Genomic DNA, 17,187 nt, shown 5'->3' with positions numbered 1-17,187 from the left:
GTCTTAAGTTTTTCTTTGCAATTAATCAGTATTCAGTTTATCAAAGGTAAGAACACAAGTAGGAAAGTAAAACTGAAAGCTGTAAATAACACAAAGATTTTTACGTGGTTCGGAAAATACTTCATCCATCCACGGTCGGTTGATCAGACCAACAACTTCACTCTGCAAGTGCTTACGGGTGCACAACAAACCGAATCGTGTGCTTGCGGGTGCACACAACCAAATCCGTGCAGGCGCACACAACCGAATCAACTGAAGATCCAATCTTCCCTTCGTTCCTCCTCTATTCCCGTTTTTTTTAGTTTTGCTCTTGTCAGCCTGTTTTCCTAGCCGTTTTGGCTTCCTCCAATTGTATATATCCAGGAAATTGAGTAGTAGGTCATCAAAATCCGTTGGTGGTGTAATCTGCAATGCGTCGAACAGGGGTCCTGGTTTGAGTCCTCGGATGAAGGCGTATCCCTTGATCATTGATTCGGCTTCAAGTACCTCCAATGAAGCCATATTGAACTGAGTAGCGTACTCCTTCAAAGTCTCTTGCGGCTCTTGCTATATATCCATTAGTGACATTACTGTCTTCTTTGCTCTCTTAGAACTGGCGAATTGGTGCATGAACAGATCATACAATACATCGAAATTGTGAATACAACCAGGCTTTAACTTACGGAACCATTGTTGGGCTAGGCCTAGCTGGGTTGTTGAGAAAAGCCTACATCGAATGCCTTCGCTATACTGATGCAGCATCATGAGCCCCTCAAATCGGGACATATGAACCTTAGGATTCTCATTTTCATTGTAATCCAATGTCACAGGCTTTTAGTGAGCCGGTAACACATCCGCCAAAATTTTATCAGAAAATGGACTCCTTGCTTCGTGCTGCCTTGCAAAAGCATTGTTTGCAGGCCTCTTGGTTGGTCGTTCCTCCTTTGCTTCTCGTTCCTGGTGTGCATCAAGCGCCCCTTGGATGGCCCCTTAGGGCTTTCTAGGTTTTTCTCCTCATACACAGGCTCTTTAAGGCTTTCTTTGCTTTTTAACGCTGCTTGCAGATCTTGTACCTGCTGCTGCATCTCCTCCAGACGGGTTGCTAACTCTATTTCATCCCTTTTAGTATGATGTGAGTCCTCTGATGCTTCATGTGTCGATTCTCCTTCGTCATCTATTAGTACCCGATCTTGCTGATCGATTTCATCTCTGTTAGTAGGATTGTCTTGCATGGTTGGATATCTTCCGTCCTTAGTACCCCCAGTCAGAGTGGATTTGGCTTTTTTAACACCTTCGTGGGTTTGTTGCACCTGAAGATCCTTCCCAAAGGCATTGATCTGTGACTTTGGTGTAGTGAACAAAGTATTCGATGTCCCTACCATGTTCATGAGTTGCTTCATAAGTAACAAACCAAGGGTTTGTGACATGGCATCAGCATAATTTGGGGCATGACTATTTTCTGTCAGTGCAGTAATGGCAGCACTGTTGACGGTGGTATTGACAGGAACTCGTTCGGTAGTCTCGTTATTGATTACTCCAGTCGCTAAATCCAGTATTCGATTATGGTTAGCATCTCCTTCGTTGAAATCTGCATTGAGGTTGCAGTTGACGTTGATGTTGTTATTCTCCTTCTCCATGGCTTTGATTGAGGTTGATCGTCGGAAAAAATAGCAGTAACGGTGGAAAATCGTCAAACGTCTAGCTCAGGTATCGACTTCCCACAGACAACGCCAGTTGTTATGCCAAAAATTATCACCTTGTAACAGAAAATAACAAGAACATGAGAAATGTGTTGAAACGTTGAACCTTGTATTGATTTTAGCGTAAGGCTTTGAAAGTAAGCAGACAATGATCGTAGATGATTTTACATTAGGGTTTTACACGTATTTATAGACAAAGCACTAGGAATTCTATTAGGAGAAGGACTCTTATTTCACTTATAATCGAACTATAACTCTTTGTGTTTATCTCATATTCTTATTGTGATCTTGGCTTCGAACCCGGGTTGACCAAAGGCGTTGAACTCTTTAGGATAAGGTTGGCTCCGCGAAATTAGGCTTGTTTTGTTGGAGGCAGCACTGTTCGGGGCTGAACAACGTTGTTCGTAGGGAATTTTTCTCTTTCTCCGTTATTTTCCTTCGATATTTTTAAAATGCATATTTTTATCTTCATCACCCTTATAGCTTCTATTTTAAAATTGTAATAAATTATAAGTTATAAAAATTAATTTGAAAGTACATCACGTATAATTTTTTCACAAATAAATCATATAGCCCTTATCCTGATCTAATATTAAACCCTAATAACTCCATCATTAATAACATCTTCATAAGCAGCAGCATAACGTCTTCACTAATATAAGTATGTTTCTTGGTTTGATCATAAGCAGCAACAGAACGTCTTCATATACACATTTTCATGAGTCAAAAGGCTTATCTCCCTCAGAATATTCAAACACTGAAAAGGCCAGCAGAGTCCAACAAGATAAACACTTTCTAATAGATTTCTAAAAAGGGCAGAGTCCTCATAATATATTCTCTAGTTCTTTCTAAGATCTATATTTTCATAAACGAATATGATGACACTTGATCTTCTCTTGATTACTTATATGAAAATAACAGGTGCTTATCATGGTACTAAGTCAGAAAATTAGTGCTTCAAAAACCGTGACAAATAAGCTCATGTTAAACAATAATTGCATCAAGATTAATTAAATTTGATTTTGAAGTGTTCCAATTTTTTGTTGTGTTCCAAGTTAATAGGTACACACAAAAAGAGTCTTCTGGTAAGTTTTGTAGGGCCTCTCTCCATTAGTCTGTTGTGTCGATTGATTCATCGATTTTGATTATAAGGGTCACGCCCAGGATTAATTAAGAATAGGGAGATGTAGAACTTGATAGTTTATAATTTCATGGAGAAATTCACATAAAATAACATGAAAATTGCAACAAAATTCCTAAAAATATATACTCCCTCCGTCCCGCGAATCTCGAGCAATTTCTTTTCAGTACGAATTTCAAGGAATTAGTATTTTGTGTGTTAAGGATGATAGGTGAAAAAGTGAATGAACGAAAAAAAAAATTGCCATATAAGAAAAGTGCTCAAGTTTTGCGGGACAACCTGAAAATGAATACTGTTCAAGCTTCGCGGAACAGAAGGAGTACTAAATTTATTGGGAAAGAAAAATTTATACATACCTCCAACATATTATTTTTTTCCTTTTCATAACTCTCATTTAGATTTTGCATCTTAAAAAGCAAAATATCTTTAATCCACAAGATAAACGAATCCAAAATGACGTTGAACTTTGTTATTCTTTAATTATTTTGATAGTCTTCTTCATGCGTCTTTTGCAAAGTGCGTCTTCTGCAAAATCACGTTCTTAAAATTTTGTTGGGGATTATATTGATGGAGTTATTTTGGTTATTTATCAGTATTTTTAATATTAGATTAGGATGGGGGCTATATGATTTATCTGTGAATTCACGTTATCAATGATGGAATTATTAATGTTATTTATCAATATTTTTAAGGGATAAAGTACAAATCCACCCCTAAACTAGACACCCCTAGAGCGTATACTGTTGGATTTGTATACTGAAAGCAAGAACGTTTTATGCTTATATGCAATGATTCATGTATTCACTATTATATCTCCTATCTGATTAGGTTCATGATTGCATATGTATGTTCTTTATCTCTATATAAGTAGATTATATGGTGTGTTGTAGATCACAGAAGACCGTATAATTGGAATAACCTTAAGAGATATAATATAATCACAGCCGAAATAACTCTAGGACAAGTTATTGGTTTAGGCTGCGGTATAGATGGAAGTAGTTTGTCTTGACTACTTATCTATACTGGTACGTCATAACGTATTGATAGGACCACAGTGAGATGTATTCTTCTATCTGACTTAAGTGAAATATCAAGATCTCGGTAACTTATAAGATCTTAATACTAATAAGATTTCAGATATATATGTTGATTCGCTTATCACTTTGACTTACTATGAGCGAGAGTTATATAGTAACTTGAGTACTCTGTATCTTGGGTGATATCGGTTAATATATGATATTTGATCATCTGTATTAGTACTCGTATCCGTATAGGATAATGACATCCCCTTAAGGAGCTCAATAATGTTTTATTGCGCTAAACCCTGCAGGTTGATTAAATTCAGGCGCAATAATAAGTTTTGAGTGGTACTGCTTAAGGATTACAAAGAGATTAATTAATTAAGGCTGTCAGAGCTATAATTAATTAATGGGTGTCAGATGTTTTAAATACGAGGATTTAATAAGTCTAAATACAAGCCCCGACTCATCACCGGCAATAAAGGAGTAAGTCAATATCGGTTCTCTAGTGGAATGAACTGATATTTATAAATTAATTATGGTCTGGGCTGACCATAGATAAATTAATTTATTTGAGGCCCATCTTTATTCCTTGTATCTGATCCCGGAACTGGCCCAATGTCTCCTAGCGCAAGTAGGGCTAGAAATCGCCCAGGCCTAGTAACTGGCGCCCCCTCCTCTGTTCTGTATTATATAATACAGCTGTCAACTCTCAGGAAATACACACTGATAATTATTAGGGTTTTGAGAGCAGAAAGGAGGCGTAGGAAACGTGGGTGATTTCTAGCTTGGGACTTTCATAGCTCGTTGTCCATCCAACGGTGAAAGCTGAGCGGGATACAGTCGAGAAGATCAGAACTGGAGTCTTTCGATACGATCATCAACGACCTCTGCATTCGCTTCACAAGTAAGTAATTCCTAACACCTATGTGCAGCTGTTAAATTCATAGGAGCATGTTTAAGATTAATCGTTGTATGATAAATTAATAATAACCAAGAAACGATCATCGGGCAAAGCAGACCGTTAATTCAATTTAATATTCCTTCAATTGGTATCAGAGCCCAGGATTAATTTCTTGGCTCTATTATTAATTTATATACGATTAATAATGTGCGTTGTTTTTTCTGTTGTTGTTCTTCGTGGTCTGTTGATTCGTGGAATACGTTGTAATCGTTTTTCACCACGAGAAAATCCGTGGTTAGATTAGGATTTCAAATTGTATTTGTTTTTCCTTTGTAATCTGTAAAACTGAGATCGAGACAAGAACGACAACGAATCAACGATGATGAACGGTGTAAGGAGGAGACGTGTGGGCGGCGTATGGGGCTGGGCACATGGGGTTGCGGGCGCCGAGGGGTTGCACGCACGCGGGTGCGAGCACGCCGTGCGCAGCGCGCCCAGGCTGGCGCCGCGCGGCCGCTGCTGCTCTCGGTTCTAGACGTGCGCTGGTGGCGAGGCGAGGCGGGCTGTGGCTGGGCGAGCGACGGGGAAGCAGCCAGCAGGGGCGGTGCGCGCCCGGGGCCGCGCCTGCGCGCTGCGCGCCCGGCGGGCGGCGCGCTGCCGCTGCTGTTGCCGCCTGCTGGAGCTGCTACCGCTGCTGTCGCCGTGCGCTGGAGCTGCTGGAGGCGCTGGACTGCTGCTGCTGCCGGACGATGCTGGTGGGCTGTCGACCGGGCGGCCGTTCGCGCTGGTGGCTGGCACGCCGGGCTGCTGCGGCGGCCGGCTGCCGCCGAGCGTGGGGGGCTGTTTTGGGAGGTGGTGGCGGCAGCTAGGGTTTCTAAACCCTAGCTGCGTGTCTCAAACCCTAGGGGGCCCAAACCCTATTTCCAAAGACGGGCCTAATGTGTTCGGGCCAAGTTTAGTTTTTTGGGTTTATTTTATTTTATTTTTCTTTAAAAATAGAATAGATATTGGGATTCCACGAATGGGTCACGAAGAATTTTTAATTCTTTATTACTGTTCTTTGCATGTCGTGGTGTTAATCCCTTATGCTCTTTACCTGCTTTTGTTCGTCTCTGCTTGTTAATATGCTTTATTAACTGCGCTTAGACAAGCATGATAGTAGGTTTATCGTTTTCTTAAGCATGTTTTAGAATTCTGCAAGCATGTTTTACATGTTGCGTTCTAGTAAAGCATGATTAGGATTATGTGCTTGAGCATGAACAAACCTTTTGAATTAAAAAGACTAAGCAGTTTTAATAATTTTAAGCAATTGAAATTATTTCTAGACCTCCACATGCGGTCTCTAGACAAAGTGTTTAGCAATATGAGTAACGGTCCACCCCACGTGGCTTACTTCGTATTTGTTTCTCATAAGTTTGTCAGAAGAGGTTTCTATAAAAAATATTTAAACCATTAAAGTAGTGGGAGTTATGCAGTAATTGTCCACCCCACGTGGCTTACTTGTGTAATTTTCACAAGTACTTTGGAGAATGGAATTAAATAAGATAACCAAGAAAATTAAATTGAAAGCGGCATGGTCCGAGTGAGTATGTCAATTTCGAGAATTTAATTTTCAAGGTTAAAATGTGGTAATTGCTTAGATATCATATCAAGTACAATGTACAACTCCCCAAGGAGTCCCTTCTTGATGATGATATGGTCTAGTTAAGGTGCCAACTATTAATTTCTTTTGTCAAAAGGTTAAGTTAACATGGAAATTAAATGACTAGATGAATAGTCTGGTTGAGGAGTTCGTGTGTAACTGTCCACCCCACGTGGCTTGCACATGGAATTCTTTGAGCCGTTGGAGGTTTCATTAATATTGTTTTATCAAAAGGTTACAATATTATTGTTACGAATTTTTGTGCTTCATGTTCTTACATGTTTAAATTGTTTACTTTCAGATATGTCTATGTCTCCGATCATTAATATTCTAGCTAGCAATCCTCTCACCGGTCCTAACTATACCGAATGGAAACGCCACATAATGTATATTCTTGACGCTGATGAGCACAGTTTTGTGCTTACCACTCCACGTCCCTCGGCCTTAACTGACCAGTCGACTGATGCGGAACGTGAGGCGCATAGGAGGTGGCACAAGTCGAATAATATGGCCAAGTGCTATATTATGATGACTATGTCGCAAACTTTGCAACTCCAGCATCAGGGCATGGACGATGCGGCTACGATCATGTTAAATCTCTCTGAGGTTTATGGGGAGTCCGAAAGGTCTGCCCGCTTTAACATAATGAGAGAAATCTTGGCATGTAGTATGAGCGATGGCAGTTCTGTGCACGATCATGTCATGCATATGATAAATTTGTTTGACAGGCTTGATCTGCTGGGAGGGGGTATCGAAGGCGAAGCCAAAGTCGATATCATCCTCAACACTCTCCCCAAATCTTATGAGAACTTCCGTATCAATGTCGTTATGAGCAAGGTCAACTATACTCTTAATGAGTTGTTGAATGCTCTAGTTACGCCGGAGGGAGTCATGGGCACAGATTCTTGTCGCTGCCAAGGGATCTACTTCTTCGTCGAAAGGCGGGAAAAAGAAGTGGAAAGGTCCAAAGGGCAAGAATGACAACGAAGCTAGTGGGAGTGGCAAAGCCAAAGTGAACGGCCCTACCGGCGGCGTGAAGAAGCCGACGGGAAATGGAAAGTGCTTCAAGTGCGGCAAGACTGGGCATTGGAAGAAAGATTGTCCGATGCTCAAGGCAAAGGGACAAGGTACGTCACAAGTTCTAGTAACTGAGACATGTTTAGCTTCGTTTTCTACTCATTCATGGGTAGTGGATACGGGGGCAACTGATCATGTTTGTTACACCTTGCAGGGCTTCAAGCCGACAAGGCAGCTGGAAAGTGATGAGATCACCATCTCCATGGGCAATGCGTCGAAGGTCGCAGCTGTTGCTATTGGAGATTTATCTTTATGTTTTGGTGATGACATTTTAGTTTTGAGAGATATTTTATATGTGCCGGAGTTTCGGCGGAACATAATTTCTGTTTCAAAATTGTTTTTGGATGGATATTCTGTTACTTTTGATAGAGGCGTCTCTATCATGAAAAATAACATGACTATTTGTTCTGGAATTTTGAACAACTCTCTCTATACTATTACATGTCCAATTATAAATTCTGTCCATGTTGCATCTACATCACAAATATGTCCTAATCCGAATAAGAGGAAATATTATTCTCATGAACAATATACGCATGCGTGGCACCTAAGGTTAGGCCACATCAATCTAAATAGGATCCAAAGGCTCATTTCAAATGAAGTCTTGAAAGACTTTCAAGCTGTTCCATTTAGAACCTGCAAATCCTGTATAGAAGGAAAGATGACGGCAAGGCCTTTTAAGGCCAAGGGGAATAGAGCCTTTGTGGACCGATGTCCACAAAGGCTCGTGGAGGGTATGAGTATTTCGTCACTTTCATTGATGATTACTCAAGATTTGGGTATATTTACCTACTTCAACGCAAGTCTGAATGCTTTGAGAAATTCAAATAATTCAAGGCAGAAGTGGAGAAGAAAAGGGGTAAATCTATCAAGTCATTGCGGTCTGATCGCGGTTGCGAATACCTCGGAAACGAGTTCTTACAATATTTGTCAGAATGTGGGATTACATCCCAATTGACTGCACCGGGTACTTGTGGAAATGGTACGATCAATGATGAGTTATGCATCATTGCCTATTTCGTTTTGGGGATATGCCTTGGAAACAGCGGTTTATTTGCTAAATAGGGTACCGTCCAAATCGATTCCTAAAACTCCTATCGAGTTATGGTCAAGGCGTCAGCCCAGCTTGAACCATATAAAGGTATGGGGTTGTCCTGCATACGTGCTAGACAAGGAAGCGAAGAAATTGGAGCCTAGATGCGAATTAATGCTGTTTATAGGATACCCTAAGAAACGAAATGTGCTTATTTTTATAATCCTAAGGATCAGAAAGTGGTTGTTAGCACCAACTCACGATTCTTGGAACAGGATTATATAAATGAACACAAGTCAAGGTCCGAGATTGTCCTTCAAGAAATCGAAGGCAATGGACAGGCGATTCCATCACCCCAGCCAAGTGTGCAAGTGAATGCACCGCAGGATACTGCACAAACCATTGTCACAGTTGTACCACCGCCGCTTCGTCGTAGTGGGAGGGTTGTAGTTCAACCCGATCGATTTATGTTCTTGGGAGAGTCTTCGGATCTTCTTCCTGTTGATGAACAAAAGGACATCGACCCTGATAACTTTAGACAAGCGATGAAAGATACAAATGCAGATTCTTGGTACAACGCCATGGTTTCTGAAATAGAATCCATGACTGCTATGGATGTATACGAGAAAACTGAACTACCTGATGGCTTCGAAGCTTAGGTAGTAGGTGGGTATACAAGAGAAAAAGAGATTCGGATGGCGAAGTCGCAGATTTTAAAGCTAGACTGGTGGCGAAAGGTTATACCCAGGAACAGGGTATAGATTACGATGAAACATTTTCATCGGTTGCTATGCTTAAGTCTATCCGAATACTCCTTGCCATAGCAGCCCACATGAACATTGAAGTTTGGCAAATGGATGTCAAAACCGCTTTTCTAAACGGTTTCCTTGAAGAAGGAAGAGACATCTATATGCAGCAACCCGAAGGGTTTGTGAAAAAGGGCGAAGAGCATCTTGTTTGGAAGCTGAAGAAGTCCATTTATGGACTTAAGCAAGCTTCAAGGTCATGGAACAAGCGTTTTGACGAGGTGATTAAATCTTATGGATTTACTCGTTGTGAAAACAAAAGTTGCGTGTACCGTTTAGATGCCAATGGCGACGTGGTTTTCCTTGCACTTTATGTAGATGATATCCTCCTCATTGGCAACAATGTTAAGCTATTATCGGACATAAAAAAGTGGTTATCCGAACAGTTTCAAATGAAGGACTTATGAGATGCAGCGTACATCCTGGGGATCAAGGTTGTCCGTGATCGCCAGAAAAGGATGTTGAGCTTATCTCAAGCGTCCTACATTGATACTGTGATTGCTCGTTTTAGCATGCAAAATGCCAAGAAAGGCTTGCTACCTTTCAGACATGGCATTCCTCTGTCTAAGGACATGTGTCCTAAGACACCTAGTGAGGTTGAGAAAATGAGGAAGATACCTTATGCTTCCGCCGTAGGTAGCCTCATGTATGCAATGCTTTGCACGAGACCTGATATTTGCTATGTCGTTGGCATGGTTGCAAGATATCAGTCGAACCCTGGACCAGGACACTGGACTGCGGTAAAGCATATTCTCAAGTACCTGAAGAGGACTCGAGATTATAGGCTAGTTTACCAATCAGACAGTCTATTTCCTTTGGGTTACACCGATTCGGATTTCCAGGCTGACCGGGATGAGAAGAGATCTACCTCTGGCTATGTGTTTACCTTGGGAGGTGGAGCCGTATCATGGCGGAGTGCAAAGCAGAAATGCATTGCAGACTCCACCATGGAAGCCGAATATGTAGCTGCTTCTGAAGCTGCTAAGGAGGCTGTATGGTTTCGGAACTACCTCTTGGATCTAGCAGTGGTCCCTAATTTGCCTAAGAGTATCATAATCTATTGTGATAAAGACATAGAGAGAAAGTACCACATCATACGAGAAATCGTAAGCAGAGGAGATGTGCTAGATGAGAAGATTGATACTTTGGAGAACTTAGCTGACCCTTTCACGAAGAGCTTACCGCAAAAGGCCTACGAGAAGCATGCTCGAGGGATGGGATTGCGGTTGATGCCACCCACTTAGAGAAAAAACTTTCAGTATAAGTGGGAGAAGAAGTGAAGTGTTTGTTGTAATAGCTAGTATTTAGACACATTGTATACTAAAAGTTTTGCTTTAGTATAAGTGGGAGATTGTTGGATTTGTATACTGAAAGCAAGAACGTTTTATGCTTGTGTACAATGATTCATGTATTCACTATTATATCTCCTATCTGATTGGGTTCATGATTGCATATGTATGTTCTTTATCTCTATATAAGTAGATTATATGGTGTGTTGTAGATCACAGAAGACCGTATAATTGGAATAACCTTAAGAGATATAATATAATCACAGCCGAAATAACTCTAGGACAAGTTATTGGTTTAGGCTGCGGTATAGATGGAAGTAGTTTGTCTTGACTACTTATCTATACTGGTACGTCATAACGTATTGATAGGACCACAGTGAGATGTATTCTTCTATCTGACTTAAGTGAAGAATCAAGATCTCGGTAACTTATAAGATCTTAATACTAATAAGATTTCAGATATATATGTTGATTCACTTATCACTTTGACTTACTATGAGCGAGAGTTATATAGTAACTTGAGTACTCTGTATCTTGGGTGATAGCGGTTAATATATGATATTTGATCATCTGTATTAGTACTCGTATCCGTATAGGATAATGACATCCCCTTAAGGAGCTCAATAATGTTTATTGCGCTAAACCCTGCAAGTTGATTAAATTCAGGCGCAATAATAAGTTTTGAGTGGTACTGCTTAAGGATTACAAAGAGATTAATTAATTAAGGCTGTCAGAGCTATAATTAATTAATGGATGTCGGATGTTTTAAATACGAGGATTTAATAAGTCTAAATACAAGCCCCGACTCATCACCGACAATAAAGGGGTAAGTCAATATCGGTTCTCTAGTGGAATGAACTGATATTTATAAATTAATTATGGTCTGGGCTGACCATAGATAAATTAATTTATTTGAGGCCCATCTTTATTCCTTGTATCTGGTCCCTGGAGTGGCCCAATGTCTCCTAGCCCAAGTACGGCTAGAAATCGCCTAGGCCTAGTAACTGGCGCCCCCTCCTCTGTTCTGTATTATATAATACAGCTGTCAGCTCTCAGAAAATACACACTGATAATTATTAGGGTTTTGAGAGCAGAAAGGAGGCGCAGGAAACGTGGGTGATTTCTAGCTTGGGACTTTCATAGCTCGTTGTCCATCCAACGGTGAAAGCTGAGCGGGATACAGTCGAGAAGATCAGAACTGGAGTCTTTCGATACGATCATCAACGACCTCTGCATCCGCTTCACAAGTAAGTAAATCCTAACACCTATGTGCAGCTGTTAAATTCATAGGAGCATGTTTAAGATTAATCGTTGTATGATAAATTAATAATAACCAAGAAATGATCATCTGGCAAAGCGGAACGTTAATTCAATTTAATATTCCTTCATATACCTCCCCATTCTCAACCTTGGCCCAAATACACCCCCGAAGTCCATAAAAAGGGTGCATTTAAACCCAGCAAGTTAACGGCCGTTTCTTGCCGTTAACTTGATGGGTTTAAATGCACCATTTTTATGGACTCTGAGGGTGTATTTGAGCCGAGGTCGAGAATGGGAGGATATACGCGCAAGCTAACTGAAATTCTTTTTTTTTTTCTTTTAATTTCTAAGTGGGCCCTCCAAATCGCCGGATGAAAAGAAGTGTCATCGGCAATAACATAGAGGTAGCTGCGTTTTCAGGAGAAAGGGGTGAGGCATACAACAACGGCCTCACCAATTTTTGGAAGCTACCGGCAACGACGTCATTGGATTTTAGAGAGAGGGATGGTAGCGCCAGGAGTCGACAGACGAGCACCACCCTTGCCTAGCCCTTCAGCGGTGACAACGGCAAACTTTTATAGGGGAATTAGGGCTCGATTTGGGTATTCGAAATTTCACGAGAGAGAGAGAGAAGAAGAAGAAGAAGGTTATGTGTGATTGAGAGGGAAGGCTAAGTAGCTCACCAACAGCCCACTCACGCAGATCAAGTGGTGAGTGGGCTGCCGGCGAGCTCCTTAGCTTCCTCTCTCAATCACACACAACCTTCTTCTTCTTCTTCTTCTTCTTCTTCTTCTCTTTCTCTCTCGTGAAATTTTGAATACCCAAATCGAGCCCTAATTCCCTATAAAAGTTTATCGCTACCGCCACTGAAAGACTAGGCAAGAATGGTGCTCGTCTGTCAACTCCTGGCGCCACCATCCCTTTCTCTAAAATCCGGTGACGTCGTCACCGGTAGCTTTCAAAAATTGGTGAGGTCTATGTCTCGCCCCCTTCTTTTGAAAACTTCGCTGCCTCTATATCATTGTCGCTAACACTTCTTTTCATTTGGCGAGCAGGAGGTCCCACTTAGAAATTAAAAAAAAATAATTTAAGTTAACTTGCGCGTATACTCCCCATTCTTGACCTTGTCTCGAATACACCCCCAAAGTCCATAAAAATTGTGCATTTTAACCTAACAAGTTAACGGCAAGAAACGACCGTTAACTTCCTGGGTTTAAATGCACCCTTTTTATGAACTCTGGGAGTGTATTTGGGTCAAGGTCGAGAATGAGGGGGTATACGCTCTAGGGGTGTCTAGTTTAGGGGTGGATTTGTACCTTAACCCTATTTTTAATATTAGATCATGATGGATGGCTATATGATTTATTTGTGAATTCACGTTATTAGTGATGGAGTTATTAGAGTTATTTATCAGTATTTTTATTATTAGATCAGGATTGAGCTATATGTTTTTATTAGTGAATTGACGTTATTAATAATGGAGTTATTAGGGTTATTTATCTGTATCTTTAATATTAGATCAGGATGGAGTTATATGATTTATCTGTGAAAAAGTTATATGTAATGTTTTTTTAAATTAATTTTTATAACTTATAAATTATTACAAATTTAAAATGAAGGCTATAGGAGTAAAATAATACGATTATAATTATTTTTATTACTGACGTGGAAAATCATACACCCAATGGAAAACCCAACAGCGTTGCGGCCCAGCCCACAACACTCCCAGAAACGACGCAGTTTCGTCACTTATCTTCTCCTTCTCCCTTTCAACCAGTCTCCACCTTAAGATCCCAAACTACTCTCCTATTTATTCATCGCTGTAGTGAGAGTGAGAGTGAGAGTGAAAGCGCCCAAATCAGCAACAATGGCGTGCGTGGCTGGTGCTTCAATGGCTGCTGTCGTCCCATCCAATCTCAATCCCAAAGCCTGCATTTCTTCCCTAAAGCCCGTTTCTCGGCGGCCCATTTCCCTTCATTCCTCCTTCTCCGGCAAGCCCGTCGTCTCTCGTACCCCTCGCTCTCTCTCTTCCGCCTCGAGACGACGAATTTTGGTTGTGCGCGCCGTAAGTTCGCCGTTCGCGTTCATTTTCTGTTGCCCTCCTTGTAATTATCGGTTGTTACATACGCAAATGCGCTTCCGAGCACCAGATAATTTACATTGGATTTATAGGGTTAATGCTAGCAATAATTTTATATCTGATTTTTTATGTCGTTTAAGCTCATAGAATGGATTTTTCTTTATTTTTTCTTACTTCACATCCAAATGTGTTTTTGGTTTCATTTTCATGTTTAACTCTAGGGTTGACTACATATTGATTGGGTCTTTATCTGATAAATTGAAGTAACAATTATAATTATTTGGGATAAATTGAAGGTTACGAATGAAATGGAACCAATGGACTCTAAATTCACACAGCGAGACGTGACTTTAATAATTTGAAAGTCCTGACTGCTCTTTTCTTTTGTGTATTTATCTCCTTTTTGCAGAGTGAAGTTCCGTTGGTTGGAAATGTAGCTCCAGATTTTGAGGCAGAAGCTGTTTTTGATCAGGAATTTGTCAGGGTAACACTGCTTCTTCTTTATCTTGAATTGGGTACCTTTTGAAGCCTTTCTGTATTTTATGCTTTTTGCTTTTGTTTGCAATGATGCTTTTATCATCAAATTTTATTCTTACTGAACCTTGAAGGTCTATATGTTTCACCATTGTATTAACTCATGTTATGTTATTTGAATTTGACAAAAATAATTAAAATGTCTCAAACATTATTGGGTGGATTTATCCACATCTATTTTCAGAAAATTACTCAAAATTTGTGCTATAGGTATCGGAAATTCATTGTATTGTAGAATCCGCATTCCCAAGTCTCAACCCAAATGCGAAATTAGTTTGTCTAAATGGAGTTGTTATTCTAGCATTATGAACAAATTGACGAATGGATTTAAATATCTACTTGTAATTAGCAAAATGCATAAGAGTTTCTCTTTTCTGCAGGTTAAACTCTCTGACTATTTTAAGAAGAAATATGTTATTCTCTTTTTCTACCCGTTGGATTTCACTTTTGTTTGTCCCACTGGTAAGTCCAAACCTGGGCCTTATTCCCATTTTGGTTATCATTAAACTGGCAATTGCTGGCAGCTTCACTAACCTATCATTCCTGTTGCAGAGATCACTGCCTTCAGTGACCGCCATGGAGAATTTGAGAAGTTGAACACAGAAATATTGGGTGTTTCCGTAGACAGCGTGGTATGTACTACTTTCCACTTCTAAAATCTGTCCACTTCCAAAATCTGGTTAGATTTTCATGTTCACTACATGAAGGCTCATTATGTCTGCACATACAACAACTGATGCTCATTTTTATATTCAACCTGGTTTCTATTAGCCTTCCTGTTATCCCTTTGATTTCATATCACCTTCTGATGCTTTCTTATTTTTTATTTAATCTGGCATCTGGTTTTCAGAGTGGGTTCTTATAAATATTCTGCATGCATATTTCTTCTCCAGTTGTCTGATAGTGTTGCATTCTCTAGATATGTCTTGTAGAATCCTAATAGACTCGTCTATGTATTGACTGGTTGCTTAATTCCTGTAGTTTTCCCACCTTGCATGGGTTCAAACTGACAGAAAGTCGGGAGGTTTGGGTGATCTGGCGTATCCTTTAGTTTCAGATGTGACCAAATCAATTTCAAAATCATATGGTGTGCTGATCCCAGATCAGGTACGTGATATAAAGTTTGCACTTCTGAGTAGTCGCGATTCCATAATTTTCAGTTAATTTACAGTGGCTTAACATCTTTGTTATCATGATTTGCTATTTGTTTTTTTTTTTTTTTGGCCATGCATGATCCGAACAATGAATATTAGCTGATTCAACAATTGCTTTGAAAAGAAGACACCTCAATTAATCAATTTTGTTCAATTTATAGTTTTCTTATTGGAATATGTAAATGGAGCTTATTTAGATATTTGTCCCGATGTTAAATTTAGCCATAGTCATCGATCTCTCTTGGAGCTGTTTATTGTGATAGGAAGACACTTAGGGCTCGTTTGGTACATAATATGAGATAAGGTATGATATGTTTGATTGAGATATCTTTTACTATCTGTCATATTAATATCATGTTTGATAGAGCGCACTAAAATATCTCTAAAAATACGATACACTGTTTGGTATCATGTATTAAGATTATATAAATTATGAAGTTATTAATGGTTATAATTATGATTTGTATTACATATACCACCTCCCCAAGTGGTATGCAGAATCACCCAAATTTGTGTAATATTTTTTGGGTTTTTCATTTAGAAAGGGCTGTGTGTTTTGTACCAAGATATTAGGATGTCATTGTCATAGGTATATTATACACCTTATCAAACGAGCCCTTATAGGATGAACTGTCCATCGTCATTTATTTCCTGAAATTTCACTAACCTAACATATGACCAAAGAAGCTGTTGAGTTATTCTAAATCTTTGCATCGTCCGTAATGCTATCTGTATCAGGGCATTGCTTTGAGAGGACTATTTATCATTGACAAGGAGGGAGTTATTCAACACTCCACCATCAACAATCTTGCTATTGGCCGCAGTGTTGATGAGACGCTGAGAACACTCCAGGTACTGTAACCTATTATCATGAGACTTCCCTCTCTCTCTCTCTCTCTCCCCCTCCCCTCTCTCTCTAATGTGGTGATTGGTGGTTGTGCAGGCTTTGCAGTATGTGCAGGAGAACCCGGACGAGGTCTGCCCGGCTGGATGGAAGCCCGGGGAGAAATCCATGAAACCAGACCCTAAGCTCAGCAAGGAATACTTTGCTGCAATCTAAACAACAGCGGCATTAACTCCCAGATACTTATGTTATTTGTTTTGTAAGAGAGATGTCACTGAAAACTTTTGTTGTGTAAACATTTTTTTTCTTGAATTCGATGGGACCGTAGCTTTCCGAGGATATTAATGTAAAATGGAACAAGGTTGCCTCCTGTATACTGTTCGATTGTCTTATTGCTCTATATTTTGGTCTAACATTAAGATGGTGTTTTGGCTAAGGTTATTTTAAAGATCTTATATAGAGCTTATAAAATGTTTGAAGAGCTATAATTTCTTAAAAGTTTATATAAGTTGTTAAAATATTTGAATAATTGAACTTATAAATTAGACTGATAATTTTTAGTTAGAGGAAAAAATTGTTTGTTAGAAAGAGAAAATTAAAGAAAAATGCACTTGAGAGGGTATATTGTGAAAATAATAAATTATAATTTAATAATATTTATAAAATGATTGTTACATACAAGATTTTGGAAAAATAAGTTGGGATAGAAGAATTTATGTTTTGGG

At 39.7% G+C, this 17,187-nt stretch overlaps 1 protein-coding gene across 1 annotated transcript; it reads left to right on the top strand.

The window, feature by feature from the left end:
• Nucleotides 1–13,559: 13,559 nt before the first annotated feature.
• On the top strand, nucleotides 13,560–16,881 carry LOC130997102 (2-Cys peroxiredoxin BAS1, chloroplastic-like). Its single transcript, XM_057922367.1, has 7 exons — nucleotides 13,560–13,915; nucleotides 14,340–14,414; nucleotides 14,845–14,926; nucleotides 15,017–15,096; nucleotides 15,446–15,571; nucleotides 16,357–16,470; nucleotides 16,562–16,881. The coding sequence occupies exons 1-7, from the start codon at nucleotides 13,718–13,720 to the stop codon at nucleotides 16,676–16,678; spliced, it is 792 nt and encodes a 263-aa protein (XP_057778350.1). The 5' UTR covers nucleotides 13,560–13,717; the 3' UTR covers nucleotides 16,679–16,881.
• The last annotated feature ends 306 nt before the right edge of the window (nucleotides 16,882–17,187 follow it).

This window comes from Salvia miltiorrhiza, chromosome 8 (genome assembly GCF_028751815.1).
Source record: "Salvia miltiorrhiza cultivar Shanhuang (shh) chromosome 8, IMPLAD_Smil_shh, whole genome shotgun sequence".
In the NCBI taxonomy this organism is placed as follows: Eukaryota; Viridiplantae; Streptophyta; class Magnoliopsida; order Lamiales; family Lamiaceae; genus Salvia; species Salvia miltiorrhiza.
Note: the sequence above shows the minus strand (reverse complement) of the source record. Positions and strands in the feature narration are given on the sequence as shown.